The following is an 18,871-nucleotide window of genomic DNA, read 5'->3' as shown; positions in this document are numbered from 1 at the left end:
CCTATTTTTTTGGGATTTATACGAACACTGATAGTGGAACTGTGAGTGTTGGAACCTTTATTTGACCCAAATGGGTATCCAAAAATGAAAACACATGAAACAGAAACTAAGTCTAAGTATATTTTTTTTGGGTGACACAGGATTGCCCTTATACCTTTGGATGCTCCTACATCATTGTGACCTCTCTACATAATGATAAGACAATAAAATTTAATACCAAGCGGGTAATAATATTAGTCTATTGAACCATAGGATTGTATATGTGTGTGTACACACACACACACACACACACACACACACACACACACACATACGCATACGCCTGCACACACACGCACACATATATAATGTTTGAAATATTTATATATAATTTTATTTATTTTTATTATCAAAATATATGTTTTTAATATATCTATAGCTTAACAAAATGTTTATTTAATATTATTATTTTTAAAAATCTTTAAAATAAAAATACTTCATTTTGCATTTTAGTACTGTATAATAACAGGTATACATAACATTATTAAAAAGATATTCTTAAATAAAGGAAATCTAAATGATTTATAAGAAAAGAAAGAAAAAAACCAAAAAAATTTATCTGCAAGGTAACTATTGAGCCTTCAAGAAAGTTAACGATTTTATGCAATCAACCTGAGAACACCAATTTCACATCGAGCAAGTCAACCGAGTTCATCCACCTCCACGGTGGGAACAAATTGTCTAAAAAGCAAAAGCACTCGACAGTGGATCACTGTGTCACTCTGAGACACATTATTGAAAAAGAGTGGGAGAAAAAAGAAGAGGTTTTTTGTTGCTTTGTTGACTTCAAAAAGGCTTTTGATACCGTTCCGAGAGACAAGCTTTGGTTGAGGATGGAAGTATTGGGGATTCCTAGGCATCTCAGAGCTGCTGCTCATAGAATGTACGAAGAGGTGAAAGTCAAAATCAGAACTTCAGATGGCATTTCAGAATGTTTTAGGAGCGATATCGGGGTCAAACAGGGCTGCCCTTTATCCCCTACTTTATTTGGTTTATATATTGACAAACTGGAAGAGTGGTTAAACACGCAAGAGCGTGAAGGCATTCAGCTAGGAGAATTTGTTATAAAGCTACTCCTATATGCGGACGACCTCATTTTAATTGCCAAATCTGCTTGTGGTTTGCAAGACCATCTATCTTCTCTTGAGCGCTTTTGTAGAATGGTGGGGATGCAAGTCAATATCAGCAAAACCAAGGTTATGATTTTCTCTAATAATAAAAAACAGCATCAACATGAATTTTATTACAATGGAAGTGTTCTCGAAGAAGTTACGGAATATAAATACCTTGGCATCGATTTCAACAAAAAACTAAGCTGGTCTAGCTGCAGGTATAAAAGGACATTAGGTGGATGGAAGGCTTTCTACGCTCTTCAGAATAGGTGCTGTGAAGCGGAGTTGTGGGATTGGAAAACTATTCAAACCTTGTTTGGTCTTCTTGTGCTGCCAGTTGTTCTTTATGGGCCAGCAGCACTACTATAGCACAATGGAAACAAATCGAAGGAATCCAAAAGCGCTTGATTACAAGCAACTTTAAAATTAAAAGCACTGTTCCATATGACATCATGCTAAGTGAAATGGGGGCTGCGCCTATTGAGGCACTTGCTATGGTTCGCTTTTTAAGCTATCTAAAAAGAATCGAAAAAATGGAAGAGGATAGATGGCCGAAAGTTGTCTTTAGTGACACACTATGTAAGCGAAAAAGGACATGGATGCAACAAAACATCAAGTGGATGAGTAAATGGAATATTCATTTCAATATGTGCCCCACAAGTAATAAAGAAATAAAGGTCTTTGTTATGGAGAAATTCTACAAGAGAAATTGGGGAAGCGAGATTGGGAGGAAGAAACTATATTATATAAATGAGTTCAACCCCACTTGTGATCAACTCGAAAAAGTGTACATAGGAGCCAACATTTCTTGGAGAGCTAAAATTCTTATTGCTCAGCTGAGAACCAACTCTCATCAACTTCGTTGTGAGACCGGGCGTTGGAAGAGGCCAAAGGAGGCTTGGGAAGAGAGAATTTGCAGATTTTGCAATTCTGGGAAAGTGGAAATTGAACAACACTTTATTCTAGAATGTGAGGCCTACAAGGATAGCAGGAATAAGTTTGCGGATACTATATGTGACAGTTCTTGGCATAACCTGTTCAACGAAGAGTACATTGAGCAATTGGGGGGGCTCATCATTAGTCTACACAAGAGGCGAACAGCTCTACTTAAGTCTGCTTGAGTTGTCTTGCTGTCCCATAGGCTATTTTTGGCCTCGTGGACGTTAAAATTTTATCTATCTATCTATCTACACCACTCGGTCGGCAAGCCTTAATTACGAATATGCAAAGAGTTAGAGGCGTAGATTCATTAATTAGAGAAACAACAGAGCTTAGTTATATCCTCATAAACTGTATTTTGCTTCGTCCAATTTAAGGGAGTAATTCTTTGTCGTGCCACTGTATATTTTATTGGCGGGCATTTCAAGTTTGGCGGCTCACAGTTTCTTTCCTTTCCTTCAAATTGCGCAGGTTTCAGTTAAGTAAGATTCTTTTGTTTGGAGTTCTCATTGCTCCAGTAGGTAAATATAATTACTCCTGCAATTTGTTCTCGTTATTTCAATTTTTTCGTTTTAAAACCCTTCTGTGTTTTTTCAGGGTTATACTTAATTCATTCTCGTTTTTAAAATTACGAAATGAAGATTTTGCATAAGATACAGCTTATATGTCTATCTCTAGAACTCGCGAAAATTTAATTTAACATCATATGTATGCCAGGAAATGTTGCTCATCGTATAAAGCCAGAAATAATGATTTTATATTAAAAACCCCGCGAAAAGCCGAGGAAACGAAACGTTCTTTGAAGGTCCAACATGTCCTGCTGTCCGGTGCACCTAATGGTGCTTAGATTATAGAGTAGTTCTTTGCAGGCCTATTTTAGGATTCAAGTACACCAATAAATTTGGTAATAATATGGTAAAACTTAGCAAATTAAATTGGCCAAATTGCTATCTAAATATCAAAATATTGATAGCTAAAAGTGATATCCTTATTGTTGCAACTTCATTCTGTAATTTTGTGGGTGATGCAAAGCAGATACTTAGATGTAGATAGGGAGGAGAGGAAAACAGCGGGTTAGATTCATTTTTTTTCCCTCTAATTTTGCATGGTTTAGTATTGAGCTGTGAGTCTCCTTTGTGATGACAGCTAGTTTGCTAGGTTCACTTAGCTCAGTGAGCTTTTCCAGACAGAATCTCATAAGTATATATTAGACCATCTCATAGACCTGCTGTCCTTATCCCAAAGGGTGCATGCACCTTGCTTCCTCCTGATTTGAACCTGTGCTTCCACCATCGAACCACAATATCTATGCCGTCAGGTACACTCATGTATAGAAGAACCAATCGATTTCTCTATGGAGCCAAAAAATGGAAAAGAAAGAATGGGTATTTTGTGATACTCATGCTACCAAACAATTGTAGTAGCAGAGAAGAGACAGTGGCTAGCACAAGCGCATATGAACTTGCACCTGGGATGTTGATTCTGAGTTGACAAAGCTTTTGCTATGTGGGATGCTGATCATAGTTTGACTTATAATTGTTACAAGGATTATGATTTTTTTTTGACTGGTAAAATGAGGGATCCATTAGGGGTCTTTACCCATATCTAGAAAATACAAAATACTACACCAAAAGTAGCAGAAAGTAACTGCTTTACAAAAACTTTCCAAAGGAAATGTATGGTTGAAGTATACAAAAGGACAAAATCCACTAAAGGTTGGAAGCATTTGGCAATGGAGAATGAAAGATCGCTAAGGACAAGAATCCTTTTTAACATCCAATGAAAAGCTTTAACATGTCCTTTGCTCCATTATCCGCCACTCCATGCAAAAATAATGAAGTATCAACCAACAAGACCCCTACCCTAGCAGGGTTCTCCACCAGCTGCTCTAGAATCCTTCACTGCATATCAGTCTACTGAGTTGATCATGGTTGTACTGGATCTGAAGCAACCTCCATTCCCTCACCAGCCTTAACTGCTATGCTGCCAACATCTTTTCAAGTAGTATGAAAAATAATCCTTGACTAAACTTTTTGCCACCTTATGGCTCACAGAAAGTGACATTACATGTAACACTCAACCTTTCATCCCACTGTGCTACTCTAAACTCCTCTACGCATTTCAAAAAGTCTTTGCAATGTTGCTCAAGCATGGGAATACGATTCTGCAACTTTGTGACCTTGTGCTCAACATAGGTTTTCTGAAATTGTCCCGACCCCTTTTTAACTGTTCAGCTTTGAATTGCTTAGCTACTTCCAATAAATCCGTTGCATCCTTCTCAGATTGGCCCACATTCTCTTGTAAAGCCATACATAAAACCCATGCAAAATTCTGCTTGATTTTTACCTAACTGACATGCTTGATTTGGAAATTGTGGGTAATAGTCTCTTGAGTCCACCAATCCCTGTTTTTACAACCCCATCGAAGTTAAGAATAACACTTCTTATTCTTAAGGAAGCTGCCAAATCCATTATGAACACGTTTCTAAATTTGTGGTCCAAGACAGCACTATCCTAAGGTGTCACACAGTTTTCTGTGTTATTACTGCCTAGTCATTTCATTCCATCAGTAGAATTTACCTCTAGCAGAAGAAGCAACGACCTATGCCAACACTGAGCAAGCAATCAAAAGGTGAGCACTAAATCTGCATCTTTCAATGGGTGTCACTAAGCCTGGCAGGCTTAGTGCAACAATATTCCGCAGGGTAAATCTCAAAAGAATACAATCATTATTAAACTTTTAGCTTATGGTCCCGTTCTATTGAGTTGTAAGGATTCTAGTCTTTGACACTCATATAAATATACCCCTTCAGTATTACATCTTAACCCTTGTGATCACTGATGTAATTTTCGCTAGTATGATTTCGCTCTAATTGAAAAACTATAAAACAATACGTATCTTCTGATTTGCTTGTGATGGGATGTATATTTTTTGTTTTCTTGTTAATAAGTTGTGTGTATCTGCTTGATTTCTTTGAGTTTGGGAAGCCTTCCATTTTGTTCTTAGGATGAAAAACATAGTCCTTATTTTCTCATGGTGTGTGTTAAGCAATATAAAGAATTGTTATATTCATTTATACATATTATTTTTGCTAAAACTGTCAAAGAAGTGCATGTTTAATGGTCTTCCTCTCTTGAATTAATATCTTGTATATTGAGCAGGACGGGAATCACCAAAGTGCGAGTGACATATTAACTTCTACTGAGGTTCGTAGCAATGGTTGTAGGCCTAATTAATGCTAATCCAGTAGTCTATGAGAGGAAAGAACGATCTAACAGGAATGATGTAGCAACTGATGATGAATTTGCTGTTGAGACCATTGATCAACAAGAGATATTTGATATCCTTTTGAATTTTAAATATTTATTTATAGCTATTTCTACAAGTTTCTTTTGTGTTCTGTATTAATGTATGAGTATTAAGTTTGTTGGACATTTCAGTAATCACAAGTAATTATACTTAAAAGGAGTGGTCAACAAAGAAAACTTTTGCTTCTTTCTAGGCCATATATCAAGGACTTATATGTGTATACTCATCCTAAGATAATAATTTTCAATACAACATAACCATTGGATAGTCAATAAGAAGTAGCCATAATGCAGTGGATATCATTTTAGTCTTGAGGAGCAACTGTAACTGTAAATATGTTCTATGGGCAATTCTTGAAATTTGCAAGAAAATCATTTTATAATGTCTATGTTCTCTTCGTGAAACTGGCTTTAGTAATATTGACACAATATATAGAGATTCATTTAGAATTAGAATTCCCAAAGTTATGTACTCTTCCTCATATCTCTGTAGTACAGGATGCAATTTCTCTAGACTGTAAGATAAAACATTGAATATTGAAAATATACCCATGTCGGGGGGTGTGTACATGTGTATTACTACGTTCTGTTTTTGCAGTATGATGGTCATATAAGCTTCATTTATCACCGTTTTGATTTTTAGTTGTAATTTGTACTCTTGAGTCATATGATAGCATGGCAAAATTATAGCTGTGTTTGACCTTTTTCATGCTGTAAATGTTAGATGGTTAGATTGAGGATGTGACAGATGTTTATGTAGATACTCAGCAGAGCTTAGGTTTGTTAGATTGCTTCTGTTAGGTTTGAATCAATGGGTGCTGGCACATAATTATAAAGAATATAGTGTGGTTGCATTCTTGCTTCTGTTCATCTTCTTTACGTCATCTATCCTGGTTATAATTAGTTCTTGTCAGTCTGACAAAATAATGTCTGCTTTTAGATCTTGCTGTTTGATTGGCAAAATAATGTAGTAATCTGGAATAAGATTTCAGCAGCTAACCCATATCGAAAAGTTGCATCAATTATTTCTCTGCATCTTCTCATGTGCAGTAAGAGTACTGAGTTGCATCTTTTTTGCTTCTACATTAAGGGAATTATAATGCCTTACAAGTGTTTCATTGTTTTTATTATTTTAGGTTTGCTTGGGGTTCCAAGTTCATTGTCACATTACTCAACTTTGAATGTTTTTATGGTGCTTGTTATGTGCTCTCTATCACTTTACCTGTAGTATACTAATGATTTTATCTTAATTGCTTTTTTCATGGTCAAACCTGTAAAGTTTCTGTAAATTCTATGACTGAATATAGACTAGATTCGACCTTCTTCCCCTCCTTGTGACTTGCTGAAAATAACTTCAGAGTATTGCCTTCAATTGAATTAGAAATATGATTCAGAATTGTGTCTTTTAATTCTGCAAATCATATGTGGGCGCTATTGACTAAGGAGCAGACTATTTGTGTTCTTGTATACTCTTAGACTTCAACCTTACCCTCTATAAATATTGAAATCAAGGGACATGTCCTTAGAAAGGACATGTCTCTTGCAAAGTTTATTTTGCTTAACCTCTAGAAGTCGGTGACTTTCCATGACTTAAGTTTAAACACAAACATAAACAAAGGAGTTTAAGTTAGTTTTAAACTAATACACAAGGATTGGCGCCGATATCTTAAGGAGAACAAAGCAAAGACTTAGTTCAATATTTATCATGCCATATCAGATTAGATCGATCTGTTATCAGATCAGTATGTTTACAAGTTATAGAATTAACACTCCCTCTTAACTTGATAATCATATAGAGAGGTATCATATCTAACAACATCAATAAAGATGAACAAGCAAGAATTGATACTCTATATCTATCTGAATCTTCTTTGCATGTTGTATCATAGAACACATGATACAATGTTATATTACTAAACCTGTAATATGACAAATCATTGCTACTAGTGGTAACTGTATTGCAAAGAATACAATGTACAGGATAAATTTGAAGAGTAATGTAAGTTCTTCATTTATCCAAGTTGCGATTCATAGATATTGGTATTCCTATATTACAACATGATCCTGAGTTTAAAATCTACTAGAATACAGGATGAACCCTGGAGAATAATAAAATTCTTCCTTTATCCAAATTGTGACTTATAGACATATCAATATCTACATCACAATATGATCTTGAACTCATATAGATCTTACAGTAGAACTCTACTGTTTAGCACATTATCTAAGAGATTGTCATCTCTCGTAATGTCCTTTATACAAGCGTTCTTTATCTCAAAGATCATCACCTCTTAAATAATGAATACAAATGGTGGAGCCCATAATAGTCAATAGCCCGACAAATAAAATTATTTTATTAATAATTTAAAGAATACAAATTGATTACAATTCAACCATGCCAAGTCTTCTCTTGAAGTGGTCTATCTCCACTCTAGATAGAGGTTTGGTGAGTATGTTCGTTGTCTGATCTGTAGTGCAAATGTATTCTAATTTTACTAAATTCCTGTCTACCATATCTCTTACATAATGGTAAGGAATTTCAATATGCTTGGACCTGTCATGAAAAAATGGATTCACTGAAAGCTTGATGGAACTCTGATTATCACAATGAATAATCGTAGGATTCATAGCCTGCCCAAATAATCCCACAAGTAACTTCCTTAGCCAAATTGCTTCTCGCGAGGCCATCGTTGCTGCAATGTATTCGGCTTCTGTGGAGCTCTGAGCTACTGAAGACTAGTTTTTGTATATCCAAGATATCATTGCTGATCCTAAACTGAAACAACATCTTGAAGTACTTTTTCTGTCTTTAACACTCCACCCCAATCTGAGTCCGTGAATCCATGCAAATCTAACTCAACTTTCTCATATTTGAGTCCAAAATTAAGAGTGCCTTGTAAGTATCTCATAATGTGTTTAACTGTGACTAGGTGAATCTCCTTTGGCTCACACATAAACTGGCTTAAGGCATTAATAGCATAGCAAATATCAGGTCTTGTATTTACTAAGTACATAAGGGACCCAATCATCTGTCTGTAGAGAGTAGAATCTATGGAAGGTGATCTTGCTGCTGCTTCTTTAAGTTTATGTAGATTAGTCTCCATTAGAGAAGACATAGACTTGCAATTCCACATTCCAAATCTCTTCAAAATATCTGATGTATACTTTCCTTGATTAAGTATGATACTGTCAGAATTCTGCCGTACTTCTAGTCCTAGGAAGTAATCAAGGAGTCCCAAGTCTTTCATCTCGAATTCTCTAGTTAGATCTTTCTTGCATTGATCTATAAGATGATCATTACTTGTTATTAGTAAATCATCAACATACAGTATCAAAATTATTATCTCATCTTCATCTCTTTTATAATATAAATTTGGATCGGCTTCATTCTTGGAAAATCCTAAGCCGTTGGGATACTTATCAATTCTTTTATACCAAGCCCTTGGAACCTATTTAAGCTCATAGAGAACTTTCTTGAGCCTACAAACAAAAATGTTAGGATCATTAGTTTCAAATACTTCAGGTTGCTCCAAATATACTTCTTCTGCAATCTTTCCATTTAGGAATGCTGTTTTTACATCCATTTGATGTACTTTCCATCCCTTTGATGTGGCAATTGCTAGGATTGCTCTTACAGATGTATATTTGGCGACAGGAGCAAAAGTTTTTTCATAATCAATCCCTTCTTTTTGAGAGAATCCTTTGGCTACAAATCTAGCTTTATATTTCTCAATGCTATTGTCAGCAGCATGCTTTATTTTAAACATCCACTTGGAAGAAATAACAGATTTTCCTTTAGGTCTTGGAACAATTTTCCAAACATCATTCTTCATAATAGATTGGTATTCTTCTGTCATAGCTTCTTTCTAGGTTGTATATTTAATAGCATTTGAAGGATTGGTTGGTTCTGTTTTGGACAAATCATTCATGTTTGTTGTATAACTAGAAAATCTTTTAGGTCTTTTGCTTTCTCTGACTGTTTCAGAAGGTGCAGTAAAGTCTTGTGCTTCCTCGACTGTTTAGTGGCCCAAAGTGGTATTTTCTTTGAATTTTGAGTATCTCCAAGATTTAGGTTTGGAATTTCATCTTCAATTTCTTCTGTGTTCTCCCTCTGAGACTCAAACTCACTATTTCTTTTCGAACTAGGTAAAGGAGAAGGTTCTTTAGAACTTAGGGCTCTTTTGAATCCTAGATCTTCTTCAAAAATTACATCCCTACCAAGTTCAATACTTTTCTGTCCAGGTATGAAAATCCTATATCCCTTAGATGTTTCACTATACTTTACAAAAATACCTTTCCTCCCAGAGGGTTCTAACTTAGTTCTCTTTTCTTTTGGAACATGGATATATACAAGGCACCCAAAAATCCTAAGAGGACTTATATTGGGTTTAACCTTGGTAAAGACTTCTTTAGGAGTTCTCTAAGGTAAGAGTGAGGGCTTCGATTTTGAATATAGACAGCAGTACAAGAGGCTTCTGCCCAAACATAATATTCTAAATTTTGATCAAATATCATAGCTCTAGCAGCTTCTATAATTGTTCTATTCTTTCTTTTTGCTACCCCGTTTTGTTCTGGTAATGGTGTACTCTCTCTTAATTCCTGTTTCTTTACAAAACCTTTTAAACAAATCTGAGGTGTATTCCCCTCCGTTATCAGTTCTAAGAGTTTTAATTTTATGTCCTGATAAGTTTTTTGTTTAAGTTTTGAATTCTTTAAATCTCTTTAGGATTTCTTCTGATTCTTTGCATTTTAAGAAGTAAATCCATGTTTTCCTAGAGAAGTCGTCTATGAACTAAATATAGTACCAGAATCCTCCAAGAGAAGGAACAGACATAGGTCAATGTAAATCTGAATCAATTAATTCCAAAACATTATTTGTTTTTCTAGTGCTATCACGAAATGGACTTTTGATATTCTTACCCAGAGCGCACCCTTTGCATATGCTTGAGTGATCTTTATTTAGTTTGGGTAGACTAGTAACCATCTTCTTCATAGTTGGCAAGGTTTTGAAATTTAGATGCCCTAATCTTCTGTGCCATATTTCATTTATGTCTGCAGCTTCATGAATTAAGGCTTGAATAGGTCCTCTAGATTCAGATTTTAATTCATACAAATATCCTTTTCTCTGACCAATCAACTTCGCTTTCTTAATGGAGGAGTTCTTTGCCCAGGTTATTACTTTACCGTCCACGAATGCAACGTTATGCCCATCATCTTCAAGTGCTGTAATTGAGATTAGATTTCTTTTTATTTCAGGTATGTAGAGTACACCTTTGAGAAGAAGAGAATTTCTTGATTTTAGTTTCAAGGTGTAGGTTCCAATTCTTTCAACGAAATGTGCTGAATTATCACCAATGGTTCCAATTCTTTCAACGAAATGTGCTGAATTATCACCAATGGTAACTTCGCCATTAACCTTTTTTGATATAGAGTCTAGTGCTTCTTTGTATCCTGTTATATGTCTAGAAGACTCACTATCAATTACCCATGCTTTACTTGAGATTTCATTTGATAGTGATGAATACAATACACGATTTTCAGGATCATAGGTATCTTCTTCCCTAGTAACATTTGTACAGTTTGCTTGTTGTTTAGAATTCTCAGGACAATTAGATCGGTAGTGTCCAAATTTTTCACATTTGAAACACTTTATTTTGGATAGATCTTTCTTGGGTTTGCCATTCTTTTGATTTCCCTTTTTCTTCTTGAAATGCTTCTTCTTGCCCTTATAGGAGTTTGTATTAAGAACATGAAGTTCTTCATCTTCAGTTTCCAGTTTCCCTCATTTTTTTAATTTTCTGGATTCTTTTTGAAGACAATCCCCTTCAAGTTTGTTGAAGTTAAGAAGTTTATCTTTGCCAGTTATTCCTTGTGCAAAAGTTTCCCATGAATCTGGTAATCTATCTATAGCCATTAGTGTTAATTCTGTGTCACTAATAATGGTTCCTATACTTGACAGTTCATCTCTAATGTTAGCAACTCTCAAGAAGTAAGAATTCATTGATTCTCCTTTCTTTACTTGTATGTGATTTAATTGCATTTTTAGCGCGAGAACTCTAGTTGCATTGTTGACCTCATATGCATTTAGTATTGCATTCATCATATCAAATGCTGTTTGATGTTTTGTAAGCATGGGTGCGATATCATTTTTTACTCCATCTAATATGATTTGAATGGCTTTCCTATTTCCTTTGCTCTAGATAGATTTATGAGTTCAATTGGATGTTGTTTGGATGCTTTATCAACAAATTGTTTTACTTCATTCTTTTCAAGAATCATCATGATTCTGAAGTTCCAGGCATCAAAGTGTTCTTTCCCATACCTGTCCTTGGGTCTAAGTGTGTATGCCATTGAAGATAGGAGATAGTTGCTAGATATATTTAAAGTCTGATTACTGAATTTTGCAGAGCCTATGTTCGACTACCAGAGCTTTGATACCATGTAAAGTTTCTGCAAATTCTATGACTGAATATAGACTAGATTTGACCTTCTTCCTCTCCTTGTGACTTGCTGAAAATAACTTCAAAGTATTGCCTTCAATTGAATTAGAAATATAATTCAGCATTCTGTCTTTTAATTCTGCAAATCGTATGTGGGCAGTATTGACTAAGGAGCAGACTATTCGTGTTCTTGTATACTCTTAGACTTCAACCTTACCCTCTATAAATATTGAAATCAAGGGACATGTCCTCAGAAACGTCATGTCTCTTTCAAAGTTTATTTTGCTTAACCTCTAGAAGTCGGCGACTTTCCATGACTTAAGTGAGTTTAAACACAAACATAAACAAAGGAGTTTAAGTTAGTTTTAAACTAATACACAAGGATTGGCGCTGATATCTTAAGGAGAACAAAGCAAAGACTTAGTTCAATATTTATCATGCCATATCAGATCAGTATGTTTACAAGTTACAGAATTAACAAAACCTACTAATGTACTGCAGTTTTTCTTGTGTCTGCATGCAAAATGCAGTCCATTGTATGGAAAATTATTCTGTGTTTGAATGCTAAATACAGTCCATCATATGAACCAAATGACTATAATGGTCTTACTCTTGGACTTTCTCATTGTCATTTTCAGTTGTTTGCAATCTGCATCTTATATCAATTTTACCTTTTCCAATTAACATTATCATAATTACTGAGATCATTGTCAAAGGAATGTCATGAATTGTTAAGATGTTTCTATCTGGTACGTATCTCTACTTATTTCTCATTTTTATTTATAAAGTTTTTACCATTGTTCCCTTCTTGCTTTACTGTGCTTTCAGAGAGTAGGTGATCTCTCTTCTTTTGGTGTTGAATTTGTATTTCTTTTCTCTTTGATATGTTTTGGTTGTTTGTGGTCGTCGATATAATTTCTTTCTTTCAGCCTTAACTTGGATTGTATACATCATGTGAGAGACATAAAAGATCCAGAGCATCCTTATTCACTTGAACAACTTAAAGTGATATCAGAAGATGCAATTGAGGTTGATGATGAACACAGCCATGTTGCGTAAGTAGATTTTGGTTTTGCTGAATCAGAGTTTGATATGTCATAATATTTCAGGTGAACTATTATTTTTTCTGGTTGCAATTGTTTTGAAACATGTAACATATCCCTAATGTTCCATGTTTTTTAAATTTCAGGATTACGTTTACTCCTACAGTTGAACATTGCAGTATGGCAACAGTCATTGGGCTTTGCTTGCGTGTGAAACTCATGCGTTGCTTGCCTTCTCGATTCAAGGTACAAGATTCTCATTTGCTACCATTTTTTGGCATGAACAAAAAAAATCAAATGAAAGCAAAAAATTAGACCATCATCCACAAATGACTGAAAATTATCAATGCCACTTAAGGGCCACAAATGTGTTACATGCAGCTAAGGAAGTCCCTAACGCATTTATGCATGCTTATAACTAAAAAGGATAATGCAGCAAATATCAGTGAAGAGAAATAGAGAGGATATGTGTTATGGTGCTAAACTGGATTACACTTATACCATGAAGCTTTGGTGAACAATGTAGATATCTTCAGGAAAACTCCAGAAAGTGTAATAGAACAACATGAGCCACAACGAAAGGCCTTTTTTTTAAGGATCCATAATATCACCAGTTGAAATATTACATCATAATAAAATACAATGCATTTTATGAAACCATGATCATCTACAACAACATTTTGAAACTTCCATGCATTTAAAATTTATGGTCCTTTTCTTCTATTGTGGGTATGCAGGACTGTAAATCAGAAAAGAGAAATGAAAATAAAGACAATGTACAAAATCATAACTATATTCATATGAATAAATCATAATCAGAGATGAGATATAATGTGTATTACTGTCATTCTCTTATGAGCATTGATAATGTTTAGTATCTCCAAAAAGACACGGCTATACAATGTTTGGAGAATTGGAGAGTTTCCTCCACAATCAACAATGAAATTCATATAGAATTGATTTCTGCAGTTATGTCAGTACGAGACAACTGCCCTTGCCCAATCATTGATGATAACTTGACAACTATTCAAGCTTCCACATACTGCTTAGTAATTAGTCTTTCTCATGAAGTGTTGAGCTCAGTGGTAGCTGCGAGACAGATCCTAACTTTTATGAGCATCTCTGCATTGTTTGGTTCCTTCTTATGCTGTCAGTTTCTCTCTCAAGTTCTCCTCATTGCTGTAAATCTTTATCCATGATCGGCTGCTCCTGTGAGTTCTCAATTTTTATATTCTTCCTAAATCTATCAAAGATCCTCATGATTTATCTTTTTCATTATTTGTGTGTTGCTTGTATGTATTGTGACAATTTGAAGACTATGCAGATATATTGCTTTGAGTTTCCTGGCATCGTCTGACTTGGCTTCGTCTGTCTTGGCATTTGTTATCTTAGTCATTGTGTCTTATTGGCATCCACGTCATCCTTGATGCTGCGTTCAACATTCATGTGTCAGTTCTTCACTCTTGGTAATGGTTGTTAACTTGTTGGTGTCCCTTCAGTTACTCCTCCTTATGATCAAGAGCTGCTTTTGTTATCAATGGGTCTTTAGTGAAAGTGGTGCCATTTTCAAGGTGGTCACTTCAACAATTTCAGTGGATTAATAAAATAAAAATTAAGTCTTGAAGGCACTGTATGGATGATGGTTATTTTTGTCTGGTGTGTATTGCCAGTCTCAGCGGAGACATATTTTGCAGTTGTGTTGTGTTTCTTCTAATATACTGTATTGTCCTAAATTCTGAGTATCGTGTATGATCAATATTATTGTGATTATTGTTCATGCTGTGTGTTTGAGCAACAACATCACTCTGTCGAGACATTTTGAATGTGTATGAGAGGGTTTCAAAGTCTGTGTATTTGATATATCGTGGGTTGCTTGCAGCTATTCATTATTGTTCTATACACTCTGATCAAAGTGTGTTCATCGAAGAGTATAGAATTTGAAAGAGGCAGAGGACTTGTAATTTTGGTTTGAGAAAATTAATAAAGGTCTATCTTTTCGTGGGCTGGGTTGTTTCCCTTGGTGAGGAGGCTTTTTCCCAGGATAATTCTTGTGTTCTCTCTAGGTGTTATCTCAGTTTATTGCTTTCTTATATGTTTCTGGTACAAATTTAACATGAAACATAATTTCATACCCTTATTTATTCAGAAAACCTCTAAAACTGTCTGATTACCTGCCTACATCTCTCTCCGATTTTCAATGTCCTCGCAAATTGTGAGTTAAAAAATAAAGGAGATCTTATTTTATCCATGCTGCATTTAATTTACTTAATTTTTCAAATGTCAGTGGTTTTAGAGTGTGTTAAAAGTACAATAATTTGGATTACAGTGAGTAATTTGGCTTGTAAGCTGTAAACAACAAGAAGAATTGAAATGAATTGCATGACACAAAGGATATTTAACTTCAAAATGTCTGGGTGGGAAGACCAGCTGGAAATGGCAAATGCACAACTATCTTTCCTAGCTTTAGCAAAGGGACCAATAAAAAGAGCTGCAAGGAACATATACGTCACATTCTTTGTTGTCTCCTATTGTCCTTATGCTGGTATGAAAGTATTATACCATGAGCATAAATAGGACATTAATCATATTCATCAGACATCAACCATGAACAACTAAATACTTGTTAATGTTTTCCCCATAAATAAAGATAAACAACAATAACATCAGAACAGAAGCAATAATGAACACTAAGATGCAACAATTTATCTTGGGAAAACCCTCCAAGTTGAGGAGAAAAACCCAACCACACAATAAAATCACTTTTATTGAATAATCAGAAGTCTAAAGTACAATATGCCCAAACACAAGGCTCAAACTGCAGTAATATTCAGAAGCATGAGATGTCAATATTTTTTCATATGAACTCCTCCCGAAGAATATATAAAATTGCCTTGACTTTTCATTATCTTGCCATCATAAAGTGAAGACCCCTCCGTTGTCTTGACTCTTCAATATTTACTCATGGTCTCTTCATTAGCCAATTTTGAAGACTTTTCATGATCTTCAAAAGACGCGACCCTTCATATGAAAGATTGTTCATAAATAAAGACTCTTTGCAACCTCATCATATTAAAGGATTAGATAATGCAGCAACAAGTATCTCAAATATATAATCTGATGCAATCACAGGTATGCTGATATCTTTTGCAACTACAAAACTTTAACACTCCCTCTTAGTAAAGGAGATATCATCATTATGAAAAACACAATAATTACACCCATGTCTGTCAAGACCAAACTTTATCATGTGATATCATCATCTCAATATGACGTTCACCGTGACTTCTCCTAGAGGCTGAATTACAGGAGAGCTATGTCATGGAGTCTCACACATGACTTCCACCATGGCTACTCCCAAAGGGTGGAACAAGGGCTTTCACCTCAAACTTATCTCGTAGAGAAGAACACATTAACAAGGGATTGCACATCAGACTTTTCCCTCATTGAGAAGAACTCCTTAACAAGGGATTGCACTTTGAACTTTTCCCTCATAGAGAAGAACTCATTAACAAGGGATTGCACCTCGACCTTCTATCCATAGAGAAGATCTCATTAACAAGAGATTGCACTCGAACTTCTCCCTCACAGAGAAGAACTCATTAAAGCACACAAAAGATCATTTGACTCCCCCTCAGTAGGGATAACATACTCACAACTTTGATTATCACAATAAATTAATTGACTCCAATGTCCAAACAAGGAGCTTTTGCAGTCCCACTGCTACACAAGCTTGTTGATCCTTTGCAAAGGACTTTACACTCTCCCTCTGCCACACAAGTTCCCTCTGAATCTTATTGAGCATTAAAATAAGTCCTCCCTCTCCAGCTTGTCAAGCTTTCCCTCGAATTCCTTATGTAATCTCTCATCACCTTGTCACCTCATGATCCGTCTTGGAAGCATTTTAGAGAGATTAGCAATAAACTCAACCTATGTCCTGAAGAGAAATATACATATTAATGCTAGAAGCATACATGATTCACTTTTTCCTATGTTATTGCATGAATTAACTACATAAAATTCATAAACAATATTGAAAGGTATAAAAAAATACTTATCTCTTTATTGTTGATCAAGTTAGCAAAACCCTTTCAGATTTTGATTGTCATATCCCTTACAGTTCAGTGGACCCGACTGCTACAGCAATAGGTGTCCATATCTTATCCAAGAATATCTTAGAGAATCACATAACCACAGACATCCAACAAGTCACACAATCATAGATGCTTGTAACTGAAATATAGCACGTCATCATGATCCTCGACAAACACATACAATAGTGATGTTACTCATTGATGGATCGCATGCATATCCAACAGAATCATGTTGCTCTCTAACATTACCCATGACACTCAAAAAAAGGTAATCATCAAGAAACGAGTGATTATATCGGAGAAGATCACAGCGAACTGTGACCACTATGCTCACCATTATACTCTGCTAATTGAATTGCAAACATGAACTGTAGTGATTACAGTAGCAACCAATTCTTTTACGAAAATCTCCCATCAGAAAATATGGCAGGGAATCAAATGCTCAACAAGCACACTGGAAAGATCACAGTATGTATGCTGGTAAAACTATTTGTAGGTGTGCAGAAAGAAAGACCCCACACAAGGAAATGCATAGGTACTCACACAACAATTGATGCATCTCGAACTAAACAGTGAAAACAAGAACTGCTCTCTTGAGTATATACTACCACTGTTACTCTGATCCTGATGTTGCTTAAACCCTCTGACTTTATGCTAATGTTTTGCCTAGAAATAAAGACAAACATCAATAACATCACAATAGAAGCAATAATGAATACTAAGACACAACAATTTATCCTGGGAAATCCTCCAAATTGAGGGGAAAAACCCAACCACACAATAAAATCACTTTTTATTGAATGATTAGAAGTTTAAAATACAATATGCCCAAACACAAGGTTCAAACTGCAGTCATATTTAGAAGCACAAGATGTCATATGAACTCCTCATGAAGAATATATAAAACTGTGTCGACCCTTCATTATCTTGCCATTACAAAGTGAAGACCCCTTTCATCCTTGGCATTCTCTTTTATCTTGATGATGGATCACAGAGTATGATCCGAAACGTTGATGCTAAAAATTCTAACACAATCAAATCCAAAACTTACAGGTACATTCTAATGGATTGTGCAAATCTGATTGAAGATCCCTTTGTTATCTTTACCTTTCATTGTTTTGACTCTTCAGTGTCTTCTCTCTTCAATATCTATGCATGGTTTCTTCATTAGCCAATGCTGAAGAGTCTTCATGATCTTCAAAAGACGTGGCTCTTCATGTGAAAGATCGTTCATAAATAAAGAATCTTCGCAGCTTCATCATACTAAAGGATTAGATAATGCAGCAACATCTCATATATAATCCTGATGCAATCACAGGTATGCAGATATCTCTTGCTGCTACCAAACTTTAACACTACTCACTTATGTACTCACCAATTCCTAGAATCCTCTCTTTTTCTTTTCTCAATATCTTATCTCCTGGTTCCTCTTATGCATTGCTGGAGATGTCCCTTCGAATACCGAAGACTCCTTAATGCTGAAGATGGAAAGAGATGCCAAATATTGTTTTGATTAAGTTTATGTTTGAAACAATTGAAACAGATGTAGATCAGGATAAAATTGCCGTGCCACTTGCGTAACTTCTGTGACAGTGACTACACCATACGAAATTGCTACACTATTTGTAAAATCACTATTGTATTTCCAAATCTGCCGTGCCAACAATGTGGCTGCTGCTATGATGTATTGGGGGATTTTGTCATTGTACAAACACACTCTTAAGACTTTTCTGTGTTCTTGAGGTCTGATAGAATTTCATGCTTTTTTGGATTTTTATGGATGATCTTACCTCTTGTTGATGTGAGTTTTATGCCACTACATGTACAATCAAATGCTTTGTATTCTGAGATGAAACACCAAATCTCCATCTTACTATAGAATAAGGATGCTCATATGCT

At 35.3% G+C, this 18,871-nt stretch overlaps 1 protein-coding gene across 3 annotated transcripts in view; it reads left to right on the top strand.

Annotated features, from left to right (window-relative positions):
* The first annotated feature begins 2,145 nt into the window (after positions 1-2,145).
* The window catches only part of AE7 (MIP18 family protein (DUF59)), a 61,691-nt gene continuing 44,965 nt past the window's right edge, over positions 2,146-18,871 (top strand). Inside the window, exons 1-4 of one of the 3 annotated variants that reach the window (XM_089814350.1) lie at positions 2,146-2,611; positions 5,252-5,432; positions 12,790-12,893; positions 13,028-13,127. In XM_089814350.1, coding sequence (XP_089670476.1) covers positions 5,307-5,432; positions 12,790-12,893; positions 13,028-13,127 — 330 coding nt within the window. In that variant the 5' untranslated portion in view covers positions 2,146-2,611; positions 5,252-5,306. The remainder of the gene's footprint in view (positions 2,612-5,251; positions 5,433-12,789; positions 12,894-13,027; positions 13,128-18,871) is intronic. The other 2 variants (XM_089814349.1, XM_089814351.1) reach the window with 2 other exon arrangements.

This window comes from Cupressus sempervirens, chromosome 2 (assembly GCF_028749045.1).
Source record: "Cupressus sempervirens isolate cs-2001-9-10 chromosome 2, ASM2874904v1, whole genome shotgun sequence".
NCBI classification, from domain to species: Eukaryota; Viridiplantae; Streptophyta; class Pinopsida; order Cupressales; family Cupressaceae; genus Cupressus; species Cupressus sempervirens.
The sequence above is the reverse complement of the archived record's forward strand: the minus strand, read 5'-3'. Positions and strand labels throughout refer to the sequence as shown.